The sequence below is a fragment of the Heptranchias perlo genome, unplaced genomic scaffold (genome assembly GCF_035084215.1).
Source record: "Heptranchias perlo isolate sHepPer1 unplaced genomic scaffold, sHepPer1.hap1 HAP1_SCAFFOLD_359, whole genome shotgun sequence".
Lineage (NCBI taxonomy): Eukaryota > Metazoa > Chordata > Chondrichthyes > Hexanchiformes > Hexanchidae > Heptranchias > Heptranchias perlo.
In genome coordinates this window covers 104,693-121,780 of record NW_027139371.1, presented here as the reverse complement: position 1 = coordinate 121,780, position 17,088 = coordinate 104,693, and the positions used below count along the sequence as shown (strand labels likewise).

The following is a 17,088-nucleotide window of genomic DNA, read 5'->3' as shown; positions in this document are numbered from 1 at the left end:
CTGGGGGGAAAACAGCTGGAATCTGAACACCTGGAACATCTGCAAACACTGCTGGGGAAAGCATCTGGAATCTGAAAACCTGACACATCTGCAAAAACAGCTGGGAAAATACAGCTGGAATCACAACACCTGCACATCTGCAAACACCACTGGGGAAAAACAGCTGGAATCCTGACACCTGACACATCTGCAAATACAGCCAGTAAAAACAGCTGGAATCCCAACACCTGGAATATCTGCAAACACTGCTGGGGAAAAACATCTGGAATCAGTGTCCAGTCAAAGTCGGATCGTCACAGAACGTTCACACCAGACCTCGGAGTGGAGACCCCCCTGAATCACCCCGAGAAGGACTGAGATTGTCCCCGTTCTGAGCGAGGGTCCATTCGGAGCGGAGACCCCCTGAATCACCCCCAGACAGACCGAGATCACCCCCTCTCTGAGCAGGGTCCAGTCGGAACGATGCGTCTGTCCGGTTTGTTGCCCCTTCAGGCCCTTTGGACAGCCCTGTCTGTCTCCACACAGCACTTCCCGTCCTGGGGTCACTACGACCTGTGTAAGACTCAGATTCACTGGGACCAGGGGAGGAGTTGGGATTACATGGCCTGCCAGCCCGAGGCAGAGCTGGTCAGCAGGTTCCTGAGGGTGAGGTTGGATCCCCCCAACAGTACGTGTGGAGAGACCCCGGAGATGTACTGCACGCTGGTGAGTAGAAGCCTTTCACACCCAGTCTCTGTTGTGTGTCACGCTGGGAATGGACGGTCACTGAATGGCCTTTATCAAAGTGAGTCATTACATAGAATTACAGAGAATGTACAGCACAGAAACAGGCCATTCGGCCCAACTGGTCTATACTGGTGTTTATGCTCCACACGAGCCTCCTCCCACCCTCTTTCATCTCACCCGATCAGCATATCCTTCTATTCCTTTCTCCCTCCTGTGTTTATCGAGCTTCCCCTTAAATCCATCCACACTATTCACCTCAACCTCTCCTTGTGGGAGTGAGTTCCACATTCTCACCACTCTCTGGGTGAAGAAGTTTCTCCTGAATTCCCTATTGGATTTATTAGTGACGATCTTATATTTATGGCCCCGAGCAGGTGAATATGTCCAATTGTGTCTCTGAACACTGTCCAATATCTCCAGTGGGGGAATATGTCCAATTATATTTCTGGACACCACTGATTTATTATAATGTTCTGTCTCTCTGGGGCTGCTGGGAGACTTGTCATTTTCTGAAGATCCAATTTAGCCCAAAAGGCAACAGACTCGATCCCGATTGGCTTTGCTGTAATCTCCCCGAGTCTGACAATCTGATCTGATTGGGTTTCCGTACGATATAAACTGTCCTGTAATGAAGTCATTGAGATGTAAATTCAGGACTGTTTCTAAATATTAATTATCCTCTCGTTGAGTTAATCATCTCCTCAGGACAACTGGTTCCTTCATCATTGTGAGAGGGAAAACTCCTGAATTAATAATCCGTCATATGTTTCACCAATAATTAAAACTGTGTAATTTATTGCAGAACATGTAGTTTATCAGAGGGAATTATTCTCCAGGTCAATTAGTAATCTGTTACAACAATAATACGACTCCTTGAGGTAAATCTTACACCAGTCCCATATTCCACTGTAGGAGCTGTGTGTGAAACACTGTCCGGGCCCAGTGAGACCGGACTGGGTGTCACTGTGTGTGAAACACTGCCCGGACCCAGTGAGACCGGACCGGGTGTCACTGTGTGTGAAACACTGTCCGGGCCCAGTGAGACCGGACCGGGTGTCACTGTGTGTGAAACACTGTCCGGGCCCAGTGAGACCGGACCGGGTGTCACTGTGTGTGAAACACTGCCCGGGCCCAGTGAGACCGGACCGGGTGTCACTGTGTGTGAAACACTGTCCGGGCCCAGTGAGACCGGACCGGGTGTCACTGTGTGTGAAACACTGCCCGGGCCCAGTGAGACCGGACCGGGTGTCACTGTGTGTGAAACACTGTCCGGGCCCAGTGAGACCGGACCGGGTGTCACTGTGTGTGAAACACTGCCCGGGCCCAGTGAGACCGGACCGGGTGTCACTGTGTGTGAAACACTGTCCGGGCCCAGTGAGACCGGACCGGGTGTCACTGTGTGTGAAACACTGTCCGGACCCAGTGAGACCGGACCGGGTGTCACTGTGTGTGAAACACTGTCCGGGCCCAGTGAGACCGGACCGGGTGTCACTGTGTGTGAAACACTGTCCGGGCCCAGTGAGACCGGACCGGGTGTCACTGTGTGTGAAACACTGCCCGGGCCCAGTGAGACCGGACCGGGTGTCACTGTGTGTGAAACACTGTCCGGGCCCAGTGAGACCGGACCGGGTGTCACTGTGTGTGAAACACTGTCCGGACCCAGTGAGACCGGACCGGGTGTCACTGTGTGTGAAACACTGTCCGGACCCAGTGAGACCGGACCGGGTGTCACTGTGTGTGAAACACTGCCCGGACCCAGTGAGACCGGACCGGGTGTCACTGTGTGTGAAACACTGCCCGGGCCCAGTGAGACCGGACCGGGTGTCACTGTGTGTGAAACACTGCCCGTTCCCAGTGAGACCGGACCGGGTGTCACTGTGTGTGAAACACTGCCCGGACCCAGTGAGACCGGACCGGGTGTCACTGTGTGTGAAACACTGCCCGTTCCCAGTGAGACCGGACCGGGTGTCACTGTGTGTGAAACACTGTCCGGACCCAGTGAGACCGGACCGGGTGTCACTGTGTGTGAAACACTGTCCGGACCCAGTGAGACCGGACCGGGTGTCACTGTGTGTGAAACACTGTCCGGGCCCAGTGAGACCGGACCGGGTGTCACTGTGTGTGAAACACTGCCCGGGCCCAGTGAGACCGGACCGGGTGTCACTGTGTGTGAAACACTGTCCGGGCCCAGTGAGACCGGACCGGGTGTCACTGTGTGTGAAACACTGCCCGGACCCAGTGAGACCGGACCGGGTGTCACTGTGTGTGAAACACTGCCCGGGCCCAGTGAGACCGGACCGGGTGTCACTGTGTGTGAAACACTGCCCGGGCCCAGTGAGACCGGACCGGGTGTCACTGTGTGTGAAACACTGCCCGGGCCCAGTGAGACCGGACCGGGTGTCACTGTGTGTGAAACACTGTCCGGACCCAGTGAGACCGGACCGGGTGTCACTGTGTGTGAAACACTGCCCGGACCCAGTGAGACCGGACCGGGTGTCACTGTGTGTGAAACACTGCCCGGACCCAGTGAGACCGGACCGGGTGTCACTGTGTGTGAAACACTGCCCGGACCCAGTGAGACCGGACCGGGTGTCACTGTGTGTGAAACACTGCCCGGACCCAGTGAGACCGGACCGGGTGTCACTGTGTGTGAAACACTGCCCGGACCCAGTGAGACCGGACCGGGTGTCACTGTGTGTGAAACACTGTCCGGGCCCAGTGAGACCGGACTGGGTGTCACTGTGTGTGAAACACTGTCCGGACCCAGTGAGACCGGACCGGGTGTCACTGTGTGTGAAACACTGCCCGGACCCAGTGAGACCGGACCGGGTGTCACTGTGTGCGAAACACTGCCCGGACCCAGTGAGACCGGACTGGGTGTCACTGTGTGAGATTCACACACCTCGGGTTGTCCCTCAGTGTTTTAAAGGTGACTCAGTGGGGAGCACTCTTCCCTCTCAATCAAAAGGTCATGGGTTCAAGTCCCATTCCAAATACTCAAGCACATCATCGAGGCTGACACTCCCAGTACTGAGGGAGCGCTGCACTGTCGGAGGGTCAGTCCCGAGGGAGTGTCGGAGGGTCGGTACTGAGGGAGCGCCGCACTGTTGGAGGGTCGGTACTGAGGGAGCGCCGCACTTTCGGAGGGTCGGTACTGAGGGAGCACCGCACTGTCGGAGGGTCAGTCCTGAGGGAGTGCTGCACTGTCGGAGGGTCAGTACTGAGGGAGTGCTGCACTGTCGGAGGGTCAGTACTGAGGGAGCGCTGCACTGTCGGAGGGTCAGTACTGAGGGAGCGCTGCACTGTCGGAGGTGCTGTCTTTTGGATGAGACGTTAAACCGAGGTCCCATCTGCCCTCTCGGGTGGGCATGAACGATCCCAGTGTTACTATTTCGAGGAAGAGTAGGGGAGTTCTCCCCCGTGTCCTGGCCAATATTTATCCCTCAACCAACATCACAAACAGATGATCTGGTCATTTATCTCATTGCAACAGTGACTACACTTCAAAAAGTACCTCATTGGCTGTAAAGCGATTTGGGACGTCCTGAGGATGTGAAAGGCGCTATAGAAATGCAAGTTCATTCTTTCTTTCTTCACAGCCAATGAAGGACTTTTTTTGAAGTGTAGTCACTGTTGTAATGTAGGAAATGCGGCAGCCAATTTGCGCACAGCAAGATCCCACAAACAGCAATGTGAGAAATGACCCGATAATCTGTTTTAATGATTGGTTGAGGATAAATATTAACTTCCTGCCGCCATATTGGGACCTTAGTTGGCCGGTTTACGCCTGAGAAACGGAGCCTTGTTGTTCGGCCGGTATCTCGTAGTTTGTATATTTTTTATTCTGTAACTGTGTTTTTTACTCGTGTCCTCTCTCCTTCTCTCCCAATCTGTTCCCTCTCCTGAACTTCTGTTCTCTGATTCTGTTCTCTGATTCAGTATTCAATGTGAGTGGGTGAGTGAGACGGAAAGACTGCAGGGTGAGAATGGATTCAGACTCTGGCTGTAGTGTTGGTGCAAAGACAGCAATTCCTGCACAGATGCTGCAGATTTTAAAATTCTCATCCTCGTGTTCAAATCCCTCCATGGCCTCTCCCCTCCCTATCTCTGTAACCTCGTCAACCCTACAACCCTCCGAGATCTCTGTAACCTCGTCAACCCTACAACCCTCCGAGATCTCTGTAACCTCGTCAACCCTACAACCCTCCGAGATCTCTGTAACCTCGTCAACCCTCCAACCCTCCGAGATCTCTGTAACCTCGTCAACCCTACAACCCTCCGAGATCTCTGTAACCTCCCCCAACCCGACAACCCTCCGAGATCTCTGTAACCTCCCCCAACCCTACAACCCTCCGAGATCTCTGTAACCTCCCCCAACCCTACAACCCTCCGAGATCTCTGTAACCTCCCCCAACCCTACAACCCTCCGAGATCTCTGTAACCTCGTCAACCCTACAACCCTCCGAGATCTCTGTAACCTCCCCTAATCCTACAACCCTCCGAGATCTCTGTAACCTCCCCCAACCCTGCAACCCTCCGGGATCTCTGTAACCTCGTCAACCCTACAACCCTCCGAGATCTCTGTAACCTCCCCCAACCCTACAACTCTCCGAGATCTCTGCGCTCCTCCAATTCTGGCCTTTTGCCCATCCCCAATTTTCTTCTCTCCCCCATTGGCGGCCGTGCCTTCAGCTGCCTGGGCCCGAAGCTCTGGAATTCCCTCCCCGGACCCAGTGAGACCGGACTGGGTGTCATTGTGTGTGAAACACTGCCCGGACCCAGTGAGACCGGACCGGGTGTCACTGTGTGTGAAACACTGCCCGGACCCAGTGAGACCGGACCGGGTGTCACTGTGTGTGAAACACTGTCCGGGCCCAGTGAGACCGGACCGGGTGTCACTGTGTGTGAAACACTGCCCGGACCCAGTGAGACCGGACCGGGTGTCACTGTGTGTGAAACACTGTCCGGGCCCAGTGAGACCGGACCGGGTGTCACTGTGTGTGAATCACTGCCCGGACCCAGTGAGACCGGACCGGGTGTCACTGTGTGTGAAACACTGCCCGGACCCAGTGAGACCGGACCGGGTGTCACTGTGTGTGAAACACTGCCCGGACCCAGTGAGACCGGACCGGGTGTCACTGTGTGTGAAACACTGTCCGGGCCCAGTGAGACCGGACCGGGTGTCACTGTGTGTGAAACACTGCCCGGACCCAGTGAGACCGGACCGGGTGTCACTGTGTGTGAAACACTGTCCGGACCCAGTGAGACCGGACCGGGTGTCACTGTGTGTGAAACACTGTCCGGGCCCAGTGAGACCGGACCGGGTGTCACTGTGTGTGAAACACTGTCCGGACCCAGTGAGACCGGACCGGGTGTCACTGTGTGTGAAACACTGTCCGGACCCAGTGAGACCGGACCGGGTGTCACTGTGTGTGAAACACTGTCCGGACCCAGTGAGACCGGACCGGGTGTCACTGTGTGTGAAACACTGTCCGGACCCAGTGAGACCGGACCGGGTGTCACTGTGTGTGAAACACTGTCCGGGCCCAGTGAGACCGGACCGGGTGTCACTGTGTGTGAAACACTGTCCGGTCCCAGTGAGACCGGACCGGGTGTCACTGTGTGTGAAACACTGTCCGGGCCCAGTGAGACCGGACCGGGTGTCACTGTGTGTGAAACACTGCCCGGGCCCAGTGAGACCGGACCGGGTGTCACTGTGTGTGAAACACTGTCCGGGCCCAGTGAGACCGGACCGGGTGTCACTGTGTGTGAAACACTGCCCGGGCCCAGTGAGACCGGACCGGGTGTCACTGTGTGTGAAACACTGTCCGGACCCAGTGAGACCGGACCGGGTGTCACTGTGTGTGAAACACTGCCCGGACCCAGTGAGACCGGACCGGGTGTCACTGTGTGTGAAACACTGTCCGGACCCAGTGAGACCGGACCGGGTGTCACTGTGTGTGAAACACTGCCCGGGCCCAGTGAGACCGGACCGGGTGTCACTGTGTGTGAAACACTGCCCGGACCCAGTGAGACCGGACCGGGTGTCACTGTGTGTGAAACACTGCCCGGACCCAGTGAGACCGGACCGGGTGTCACTGTGTGTGAAACACTGCCCGGACCCAGTGAGACCGGACCGGGTGTCACTGTGTGTGAAACACTGCCCGGACCCAGTGAGACCGTATCGGGTGTCACTGTGTGTGAAACACTGCCCGGGCCCAGTGAGACCGGACGGGGTGTCACTGTGTGTGAAACACTGCCCGGACCCAGTGAGACCGGACCGGGTGTCACTGTGTGTGAAACACTGTCCGGACCCAGTGAGACCGGACCGGGTGTCACTGTGTGTGAAACACTGCCCGGACCCAGTGAGACCGGACCGGGTGTCACTGTGTGTGAAACACTGTCCGGACCCAGTGAGACCGGACCGGGTGTCACTGTGTGTGAAACACTGCCCGGACCCAGTGAGACCGGACCGGGTGTCACTGTGTGTGAAACACTGTCCGGGCCCAGTGAGACCGGACCGGGTGTCACTGTGTGTGAAACACTGCCCGGGCCCAGTGAGACCGGACCGGGTGTCACTGTGTGTGAAACACTGCCCGGACCCAGTGAGACCGGACCGGGTGTCACTGTGTGTGAAACACTGCCCGGGCCCAGTGAGACCGGACCGGGTGTCACTGTGTGTGAAACACTGTCTGGCCCCAGTGAGACCGGACCGCGTGTCACTGTGTGTGAAACACTGTCCGGGCCCAGTGAGACCGGACCGGGTGTCACTGTGTGTGAAACACTGTCCGGACCCAGTGAGACCGGACCGGGTGTCACTGTGTGTGAAACACTGTCCGGGCCCAGTGAGACCGGACCGGGTGTCACTGTGTGTGAAACACTGCCCGGACCCAGTGAGACCGGACCGGGTGTCACTGTGTGTGAAACACTGTCTGGACCCAGTGAGACCGGACCGGGTGTCACTGTGTGTGAAACACTGCCCGGGCCCAGTGAGACCGGACCGGGTGTCACTGTGTGTGAAACACTGCCCGGACCCAGTGAGACCGGACCGGGTGTCACTGTGTGTGAAACACTGCCCGGACCCAGTGAGACCGGACCGGGTGTCACTGTGTGTGAAACACTGTCCGGGCCCAGTGAGACCGGACCGGGTGTCACTGTGTGTGAAACACTGTCCGGACCCAGTGAGACCGGACCGGGTGTCACTGTGTGTGAAACACTGTCCGGGCCCAGTGAGACCGGACCGGGTGTCACTGTGTGTGAAACACTGCCCGGACCCAGTGAGACCGGACCGGGTGTCACTGTGTGTGAAACACTGCCCGGGCCCAGTGAGACCGGACCGGGTGTCACTGTGTGTGAAACACTGTCCGGACCCAGTGAGACCGGACCGGGTGTCACTGTGTGTGAAACACTGTCCGGACCCAGTGAGACCGGACCGGGTGTCACTGTGTGTGAAACACTGCCCGGACCCAGTGAGACCGGACCGGGTGTCACTGTGTGTGAAACACTGCCCGGACCCAGTGAGACCGGACCGGGTGTCACTGTGTGTGAAACACTGCCCGGACCCAGTGAGACCGGACCGGGTGTCACTGTGTGTGAAACACTGTCCGGGCCCAGTGAGACCGGACCGGGTGCCACTGTGTGTGAAACACTGCCCGGACCCAGTGAGACCGGACCGGGTGTCACTGTGTGTGAAACACTGTCCGGGCCCAGTGAGACCGGACCGGGTGTCACTGTGTGTGAAACACTGCCCGGACCCAGTGAGACCGGACCGGGTGTCACTGTGTGTGAAACACTGCCCGGACCCAGTGAGACCGGACCGGGTGTCACTGTGTGTGAAACACTGCCCGGACCCAGTGAGACCGGACCGGGTGTCACTGTGTGTGAAACACTGTCCGGACCCAGTGAGACCGGACCGGGTGTCACTGTGTGTGAAACACTGCCCGGACCCAGTGAGACCGGACCGGGTGTCACTGTGTGTGAAACACTGTCCGGGCCCAGTGAGACCGGACCGGGTGTCACTGTGTGTGAAACACTGCCCGGACCCAGTGAGACCGGACCGGGTGTCACTGTGTGTGAAACACTGTCCGGACCCAGTGAGACCGGACCGGGTGTCACTGTGTGTGAAACACTGTCCGGACCCAGTGAGACCGGACCGGGTGTCACTGTGTGTGAAACACTGTCCGGGCCCAGTGAGACCGGACCGGGTGTCACTGTGTGTGTGAAACACTGTCCGGGCCCAGTGAGACCGGACCGGGTGTCACTGTGTGTGAAACACTGTCCGGACCCAGTGAGACCGGACCGGGTGTCACTGTGTGTGAAACACTGCCCGGGCCCAGTGAGACCGGACCGGGTGTCACTGTGTGTGAAACACTGCCCGGACCCAGTGAGACCGGACCGGGTGTCACTGTGTGTGAAACACTGCCCGGACCCAGTGAGACCGGACCGGGTGTCACTGTGTGTGAAACACTGCCCGGACCCAGTGAGACCGTATCGGGTGTCACTGTGTGTGAAACACTGCCCGGGCCCAGTGAGACCGGACGGGGTGTCACTGTGTGTGAAACACTGCCCGGACCCAGTGAGACCGGACCGGGTGTCACTGTGTGTGAAACACTGTCCGGACCCAGTGAGACCGGACCGGGTGTCACTGTGTGTGAAACACTGCCCGGACCCAGTGAGACCGGACCGGGTGTCACTGTGTGTGAAACACTGTCCGGACCCAGTGAGACCGGACCGGGTGTCACTGTGTGTGAAACACTGCCCGGACCCAGTGAGACCGGACCGGGTGTCACTGTGTGTGAAACACTGTCCGGGCCCAGTGAGACCGGACCGGGTGTCACTGTGTGTGAAACACTGCCCGGGCCCAGTGAGACCGGACCGGGTGTCACTGTGTGTGAAACACTGCCCGGACCCAGTGAGACCGGACCGGGTGTCACTGTGTGTGAAACACTGCCCGGGCCCAGTGAGACCGGACCGGGTGTCACTGTGTGTGAAACACTGTCTGGCCCCAGTGAGACCGGACCGCGTGTCACTGTGTGTGAAACACTGTCCGGGCCCAGTGAGACCGGACCGGGTGTCACTGTGTGTGAAACACTGTCCGGACCCAGTGAGACCGGACCGGGTGTCACTGTGTGTGAAACACTGTCCGGGCCCAGTGAGACCGGACCGGGTGTCACTGTGTGTGAAACACTGCCCGGACCCAGTGAGACCGGACCGGGTGTCACTGTGTGTGAAACACTGTCTGGACCCAGTGAGACCGGACCGGGTGTCACTGTGTGTGAAACACTGCCCGGGCCCAGTGAGACCGGACCGGGTGTCACTGTGTGTGAAACACTGCCCGGACCCAGTGAGACCGGACCGGGTGTCACTGTGTGTGAAACACTGCCCGGACCCAGTGAGACCGGACCGGGTGTCACTGTGTGTGAAACACTGTCCGGGCCCAGTGAGACCGGACCGGGTGTCACTGTGTGTGAAACACTGTCCGGACCCAGTGAGACCGGACCGGGTGTCACTGTGTGTGAAACACTGTCCGGGCCCAGTGAGACCGGACCGGGTGTCACTGTGTGTGAAACACTGCCCGGACCCAGTGAGACCGGACCGGGTGTCACTGTGTGTGAAACACTGCCCGGGCCCAGTGAGACCGGACCGGGTGTCACTGTGTGTGAAACACTGTCCGGACCCAGTGAGACCGGACCGGGTGTCACTGTGTGTGAAACACTGTCCGGACCCAGTGAGACCGGACCGGGTGTCACTGTGTGTGAAACACTGCCCGGACCCAGTGAGACCGGACCGGGTGTCACTGTGTGTGAAACACTGCCCGGACCCAGTGAGACCGGACCGGGTGTCACTGTGTGTGAAACACTGCCCGGACCCAGTGAGACCGGACCGGGTGTCACTGTGTGTGAAACACTGTCCGGGCCCAGTGAGACCGGACCGGGTGCCACTGTGTGTGAAACACTGCCCGGACCCAGTGAGACCGGACCGGGTGTCACTGTGTGTGAAACACTGTCCGGGCCCAGTGAGACCGGACCGGGTGTCACTGTGTGTGAAACACTGCCCGGACCCAGTGAGACCGGACCGGGTGTCACTGTGTGTGAAACACTGCCCGGACCCAGTGAGACCGGACCGGGTGTCACTGTGTGTGAAACACTGCCCGGACCCAGTGAGACCGGACCGGGTGTCACTGTGTGTGAAACACTGTCCGGACCCAGTGAGACCGGACCGGGTGTCACTGTGTGTGAAACACTGCCCGGACCCAGTGAGACCGGACCGGGTGTCACTGTGTGTGAAACACTGTCCGGGCCCAGTGAGACCGGACCGGGTGTCACTGTGTGTGAAACACTGCCCGGACCCAGTGAGACCGGACCGGGTGTCACTGTGTGTGAAACACTGTCCGGACCCAGTGAGACCGGACCGGGTGTCACTGTGTGTGAAACACTGTCCGGACCCAGTGAGACCGGACCGGGTGTCACTGTGTGTGAAACACTGTCCGGGCCCAGTGAGACCGGACCGGGTGTCACTGTGTGTGTGAAACACTGTCCGGGCCCAGTGAGACCGGACCGGGTGTCACTGTGTGTGAAACACTGTCCGGACCCAGTGAGACCGGACCGGGTGTCACTGTGTGTGAAACACTGCCCGGGCCCAGTGAGACCGGACCGGGTGTCACTGTGTGTGAAACACTGCCCGGACCCAGTGAGACCGGACCGGGTGTCACTGTGTGTGAAACACTGCCCGGGCCCAGTGAGACCGGACCGGGTGTCACTGTGTGTGAAACACTGCCCGGACCCAGTGAGACCGGACCGGGTGTCACTGTGTGTGAAACACTGCCCGGGCCCGGTGAGACCGGACCGGGTGTCACTGTGTGTGAAACACTGCCCGGACCCAGTGAGACCGGACCGGGTGTCACTGTGTGTGAAACACTGCCCGGACCCAGTGAGACCGGACCGGGTGTCACTGTGTGTGAAAGACGGCCCGGACCCAGTGAGACCGGACCGGGTGTCACTGTGTGTGAAACACTGTCCGGGCCCAGTGAGACCGGACCGGGTGTCACTGTGTGTGAAACACTGTCCGGACCCAGTGAGACCGGACCGGGTGTCACTGTGTGTGAAACACTGCCCGGACCCAGTGAGACCGGACCGGGTGTCACTGTGTGTGAAACACTGCCCGGACCCAGTGAGACCGGACCGGGTGTCACTGTGTGTGAAACACTGTCCGGACCCAGTGAGACCGGACCGGGTGTCACTGTTTGTGAAACACTGCCCGGGCCCAGTGAGACCGGACCGGGTGTCACTGTGTGTGAAACACTGTCCGGACCCAGTGAGACCGGACCGGGTGTCACTGTGTGTGAAACACTGTCCGGACCCAGTGAGACCGGACCGGGTGTCACTGTGTGTGAAACACTGTCCGGGCCCAGTGAGACCGGACCGGGTGTCACTGTGTGTGAAACACTGTCCGGGCCCAGTGAGACCGGACCGGGTGCCACTGTGTGTGAAACACTGCCCGGACCCAGTGAGACCGGACCGGGTGTCACTGTGTGTGAAACACTGCCCGGACCCAGTGAGACCGGACCGGGTGTCACTGTGTGTGAAACACTGCCCGGACCCAGTGAGACCGGACCGGGTGTCACTGTGTGTGAAACACTGTCCGGACCCAGTGAGACCGGACCGGGTGTCACTGTGTGTGAAACACTGTCCGGACCCAGTGAGACCGGACCGGGTGTCACTGTGTGTGAAACACTGCCCGGACCCAGTGAGACCGGACCGGGTGTCACTGTGTGTGAAACACTGCCCGGGCCCAGTGAGACCGGACCGGGTGTCACTGTGTGTGAAACACTGTCCGGACCCAGTGAGACCGGACCGGGTGTCAATGTGTGTGAAACACTGTCCGGACCCAGTGAGACCGGACCGGGTGTCACTGTGTGTGAAACACTGTCCGGACCCAGTGAGACCGGACCGGGTGTCACTGTGTGTGAAACACTGCCCGGGCCCAGTGAGACCGGACCGGGTGTCACTGTGTGTGAAACACTGCCCGGACCCAGTGAGACCGGACCGGGTGTCACTGTGTGTGAAACACTGTCCGGACCCAGTGAGACCGGACCGGGTGTCACTGTGTGTGAAACACTGTCCGGGCCCAGTGAGACCGGACCGGGTGTCACTGTGTGTGAAACACTGCCCGGGCCCAGTGAGACCGGACCGGGTGTCACTGTGTGTGAAACACTGTCCGGGCCCAGTGAGACCGGACCGGGTGTCACTGTGTGTGAAACACTGCCCGGACCCAGTGAGACCGGACCGGGTGTCACTGTGTGTGAAACACTGCCCGGACCCAGTGAGACCGGACCGGGTGTCACTGTGTGTGAAACACTGCCCGGACCCAGTGAGACCGGACCGGGTGTCACTGTGTGTGAAACACTGCCCGGACCCAGTGAGACCGGACCGGGTGTCACTGTGTGTGAAACACTGCCCGGGCCCAGTGAGACCGGACCGGGTGTCACTGTGTGTGAAACACTGCCCGGACCCAGTGAGACCGGACCGGGTGTCACTGTGTGTGAAACACTGTCCGGACCCAGTGAGACCGGACCGGGTGTCACTGTGTGTGAAACACTGCCCGGACCCAGTGAGACCGGACCGGGTGTCACTGTGTGTGAAACACTGTCCGGACCCAGTGAGACCGGACCGGGTGTCACTGTGTGTGAAACACTGCCCGGACCCAGTGAGACCGGACCGGGTGTCACTGTGTGTGAAACACTGTCCGGGCCCAGTGAGACCGGACCGGGTGTCACTGTGTGTGAAACACTGCCCGGGCCCAGTGAGACCGGACCGGGTGTCACTGTGTGTGAAACACTGCCCGGACCCAGTGAGACCGGACCGGGTGTCACTGTGTGTGAAACACTGCCCGGGCCCAGTGAGACCGGACCGGGTGTCACTGTGTGTGAAACACTGTCTGGCCCCAGTGAGACCGGACCGCGTGTCACTGTGTGTGAAACACTGTCCGGGCCCAGTGAGACCGGACCGGGTGTCACTGTGTGTGAAACACTGTCCGGACCCAGTGAGACCGGACCGGGTGTCACTGTGTGTGAAACACTGTCCGGGCCCAGTGAGACCGGACCGGGTGTCACTGTGTGTGAAACACTGTCCGGGCCCAGTGAGACCGGACCGGGTGTCACTGTGTGTGAAACACTGTTTGGACCCAGTGAGACCGGACCGGGTGTCACTGTGTGTGAAACACTGCCCGGACCCAGTGAGACCGGACCGGGTGTCACTGTGTGTGAAACACTGCCCGGACCCAGTGAGACCGGACCGGGTGTCACTGTGTGTGAAACACTGCCCGGACCCAGTGAGACCGGACCGGGTGTCACTGTGTGTGAAACACTGTCCGGACCCAGTGAGACCGGACCGGGTGTCACTGTGTGTGAAACACTGTCCGGGCCCAGTGAGACCGGACCGGGTGTCACTGTGTGTGAAACACTGCCCGGACCCAGTGAGACCGGACCGGGTGTCACTGTGTGTGAAACACTGCCCGGACCCAGTGAGACCGGACCGGGTGTCACTGTGTGTGAAACACTGTCCGGGCCCAGTGAGACCGGACCGGGTGTCACTGTGTGTGAAACACTGTCCGGACCCAGTGAGACCGGACCGGGTGTCACTGTGTGTGAAACACTGTCCGGGCCCAGTGAGACCGGACCGGGTGTCACTGTGTGTGAAACACTGCCCGGACCCAGTGAGACCGGACCGGGTGTCACTGTGTGTGAAACACTGCCCGGGCCCAGTGAGACCGGACCGGGTGTCACTGTGTGTGAAACACTGTCCGGACCCAGTGAGACCGGACCGGGTGTCACTGTGTGTGAAACACTGCCCGGACCCAGTGAGACCGGACCGGGTGTCACTGTGTGTGAAACACTGCCCGGACCCAGTGAGACCGGACCGGGTGTCACTGTGTGTGAAACACTGCCCGGACCCAGTGAGACCGGACCGGGTGTCACTGTGTGTGAAACACTGCCCGGACCCAGTGAGACCGGACCGGGTGTCACTGTGTGTGAAACACTGCCCGGACCCAGTGAGACCGGACCGGGTGTCACTGTGTGTGAAACACTGTCCGGGCCCAGTGAGACCGGACCGGGTGTCACTGTGTGTGAAACACTGCCCGGACCCAGTGAGACCGGACCGGGTGTCACTGTGTGTGAAACACTGCCCGGACCCAGTGAGACCGGACCGGGTGTCACTGTGTGTGAAACACTGCCCGGACCCAGTGAGACCGGACCGGGTGTCACTGTGTGTGAAACACTGTCCGGACCCAGTGAGACCGGACCGGGTGTCACTGTGTGTGAAACACTGCCCGGACCCAGTGAGACCGGACCGGGTGTCACTGTGTGTGAAACACTGTCCGGGCCCAGTGAGACCGGACCGGGTGTCACTGTGTGTGAAACACTGCCCGGACCCAGTGAGACCGGACCGGGTGTCACTGTGTGTGAAACACTGTCCGGACCCAGTGAGACCGGACCGGGTGTCACTGTGTGTGAAACACTGTCCGGACCCAGTGAGACCGGACCGGGTGTCACTGTGTGTGAAACACTGTCCGGGCCCAGTGAGACCGGACCGGGTGTCACTGTGTGTGTGAAACACTGTCCGGGCCCAGTGAGACCGGACCGGGTGTCACTGTGTGTGAAACACTGCCCGGACCCAGTGAGACCGGACCAGGTGTCACTGTGTGTGAAACACTGCCCGGGCCCAGTGAGACCGGACCGGGTGTCACTGTGTGTGAAACACTGTCCGGACCCAGTGAGACCGGACCGGGTGTCACTGTGTGTGAAACACTGCCCGGACCCAGTGAGACCGGACCGGGTGTCACTGTGTGTGAAACACTGCCCGGACCCAGTGAGACCGGACCGGGTGTCACTGTGTGTGAAACACTGTCCGGGCCCAGTGAGACCGGACCGGGTGCCACTGTGTGTGAAACACTGCCCGGACCCAGTGAGACCGGACCGGGTGTCACTGTGTGTGAAACACTGTCCGGGCCCAGTGAGACCGGACCGGGTGTCACTGTGTGTGAAACACTGCCCGGACCCAGTGAGACCGGACCGGGTGTCACTGTGTGTGAAACACTGCCCGGACCCAGTGAGACCGGACCGGGTGTCACTGTGTGTGAAACACTGCCCGGACCCAGTGAGACCGGACCGGGTGTCACTGTGTGTGAAACACTGTCCGGACCCAGTGAGACCGGACCGGGTGTCACTGTGTGTGAAACACTGCCCGGACCCAGTGAGACCGGACCGGGTGTCACTGTGTGTGAAACACTGTCCGGGCCCAGTGAGACCGGACCGGGTGTCACTGTGTGTGAAACACTGCCCGGACCCAGTGAGACCGGACCGGGTGTCACTGTGTGTGAAACACTGTCCGGACCCAGTGAGACCGGACCGGGTGTCACTGTGTGTGAAACACTGTCCGGACCCAGTGAGACCGGACCGGGTGTCACTGTGTGTGAAACACTGTCCGGGCCCAGTGAGACCGGACCGGGTGTCACTGTGTGTGTGAAACACTGTCCGGGCCCAGTGAGACCGGACCGGGTGTCACTGTGTGTGAAACACTGTCCGGACCCAGTGAGACCGGACCGGGTGTCACTGTGTGTGAAACACTGCCCGGGCCCAGTGAGACCGGACCGGGTGTCACTGTGTGTGAAACACTGCCCGGACCCAGTGAGACCGGACCGGGTGTCACTGTGTGTGAAACACTGCCCGGGCCCAGTGAGACCGGACCGGGTGTCACTGTGTGTGAAACACTGCCCGGACCCAGTGAGACCGGACCGGGTGTCACTGTGTGTGAAACACTGCCCGGACCCGGTGAGACCGGACCGGGTGTCACTGTGTGTGAAAGACGGCCCGGACCCAGTGAGACCGGACCGGGTGTCACTGTGTGTGAAACACTGTCCGGGCCCAGTGAGACCGGACCGGGTGTCACTGTGTGTGAAACACTGTCCGGACCCAGTGAGACCGGACCGGGTGTCACTGTGTGTGAAACACTGCCCGGACCCAGTGAGACCGGACCGGGTGTCACTGTGTGTGAAACACTGCCCGGACCCAGTGAGACCGGACCGGGTGTCACTGTGTGTGAAACACTGTCCGGACCCAGTGAGACCGGACCGGGTGTCACTGTTTGTGAAACACTGCCCGGGCCCAGTGAGACCGGACCGGGTGTCACTGTGTGTGAAACACTGTCCGGACCCAGTGAGACCGGACCGGGTGTCACTGTGTGTGAAACACTGTCCGGACCCAGTGAGACCGGACCGGGTGTCACTGTGTGTGAAACTCTGTCCGGGCCCAGTGAGACCGGACCGGGTGTCACTGTGTGTGAAACACTGCCCGGACCCAGTGAG

General features: G+C 59.7%; 1 protein-coding gene across 2 annotated transcripts in view; it reads left to right on the top strand.

Annotated features, from left to right (window-relative positions):
* Window positions 1–375: 375 nt before the first annotated feature.
* LOC137311567 (netrin-G1-like) overlaps window positions 376–17,088 on the top strand; it is a 73,146-nt gene continuing 56,433 nt past the window's right edge. Inside the window, exon 1 of one of the 2 annotated variants that reach the window (XM_067978698.1) lies at window positions 376–705. In XM_067978698.1, the coding sequence (XP_067834799.1) occupies window positions 463–705 (243 nt within the window). In that variant the 5' untranslated portion in view covers window positions 376–462. The remainder of the gene's footprint in view (window positions 706–17,088) is intronic. The other variant, XM_067978699.1, reaches the window with a different exon arrangement.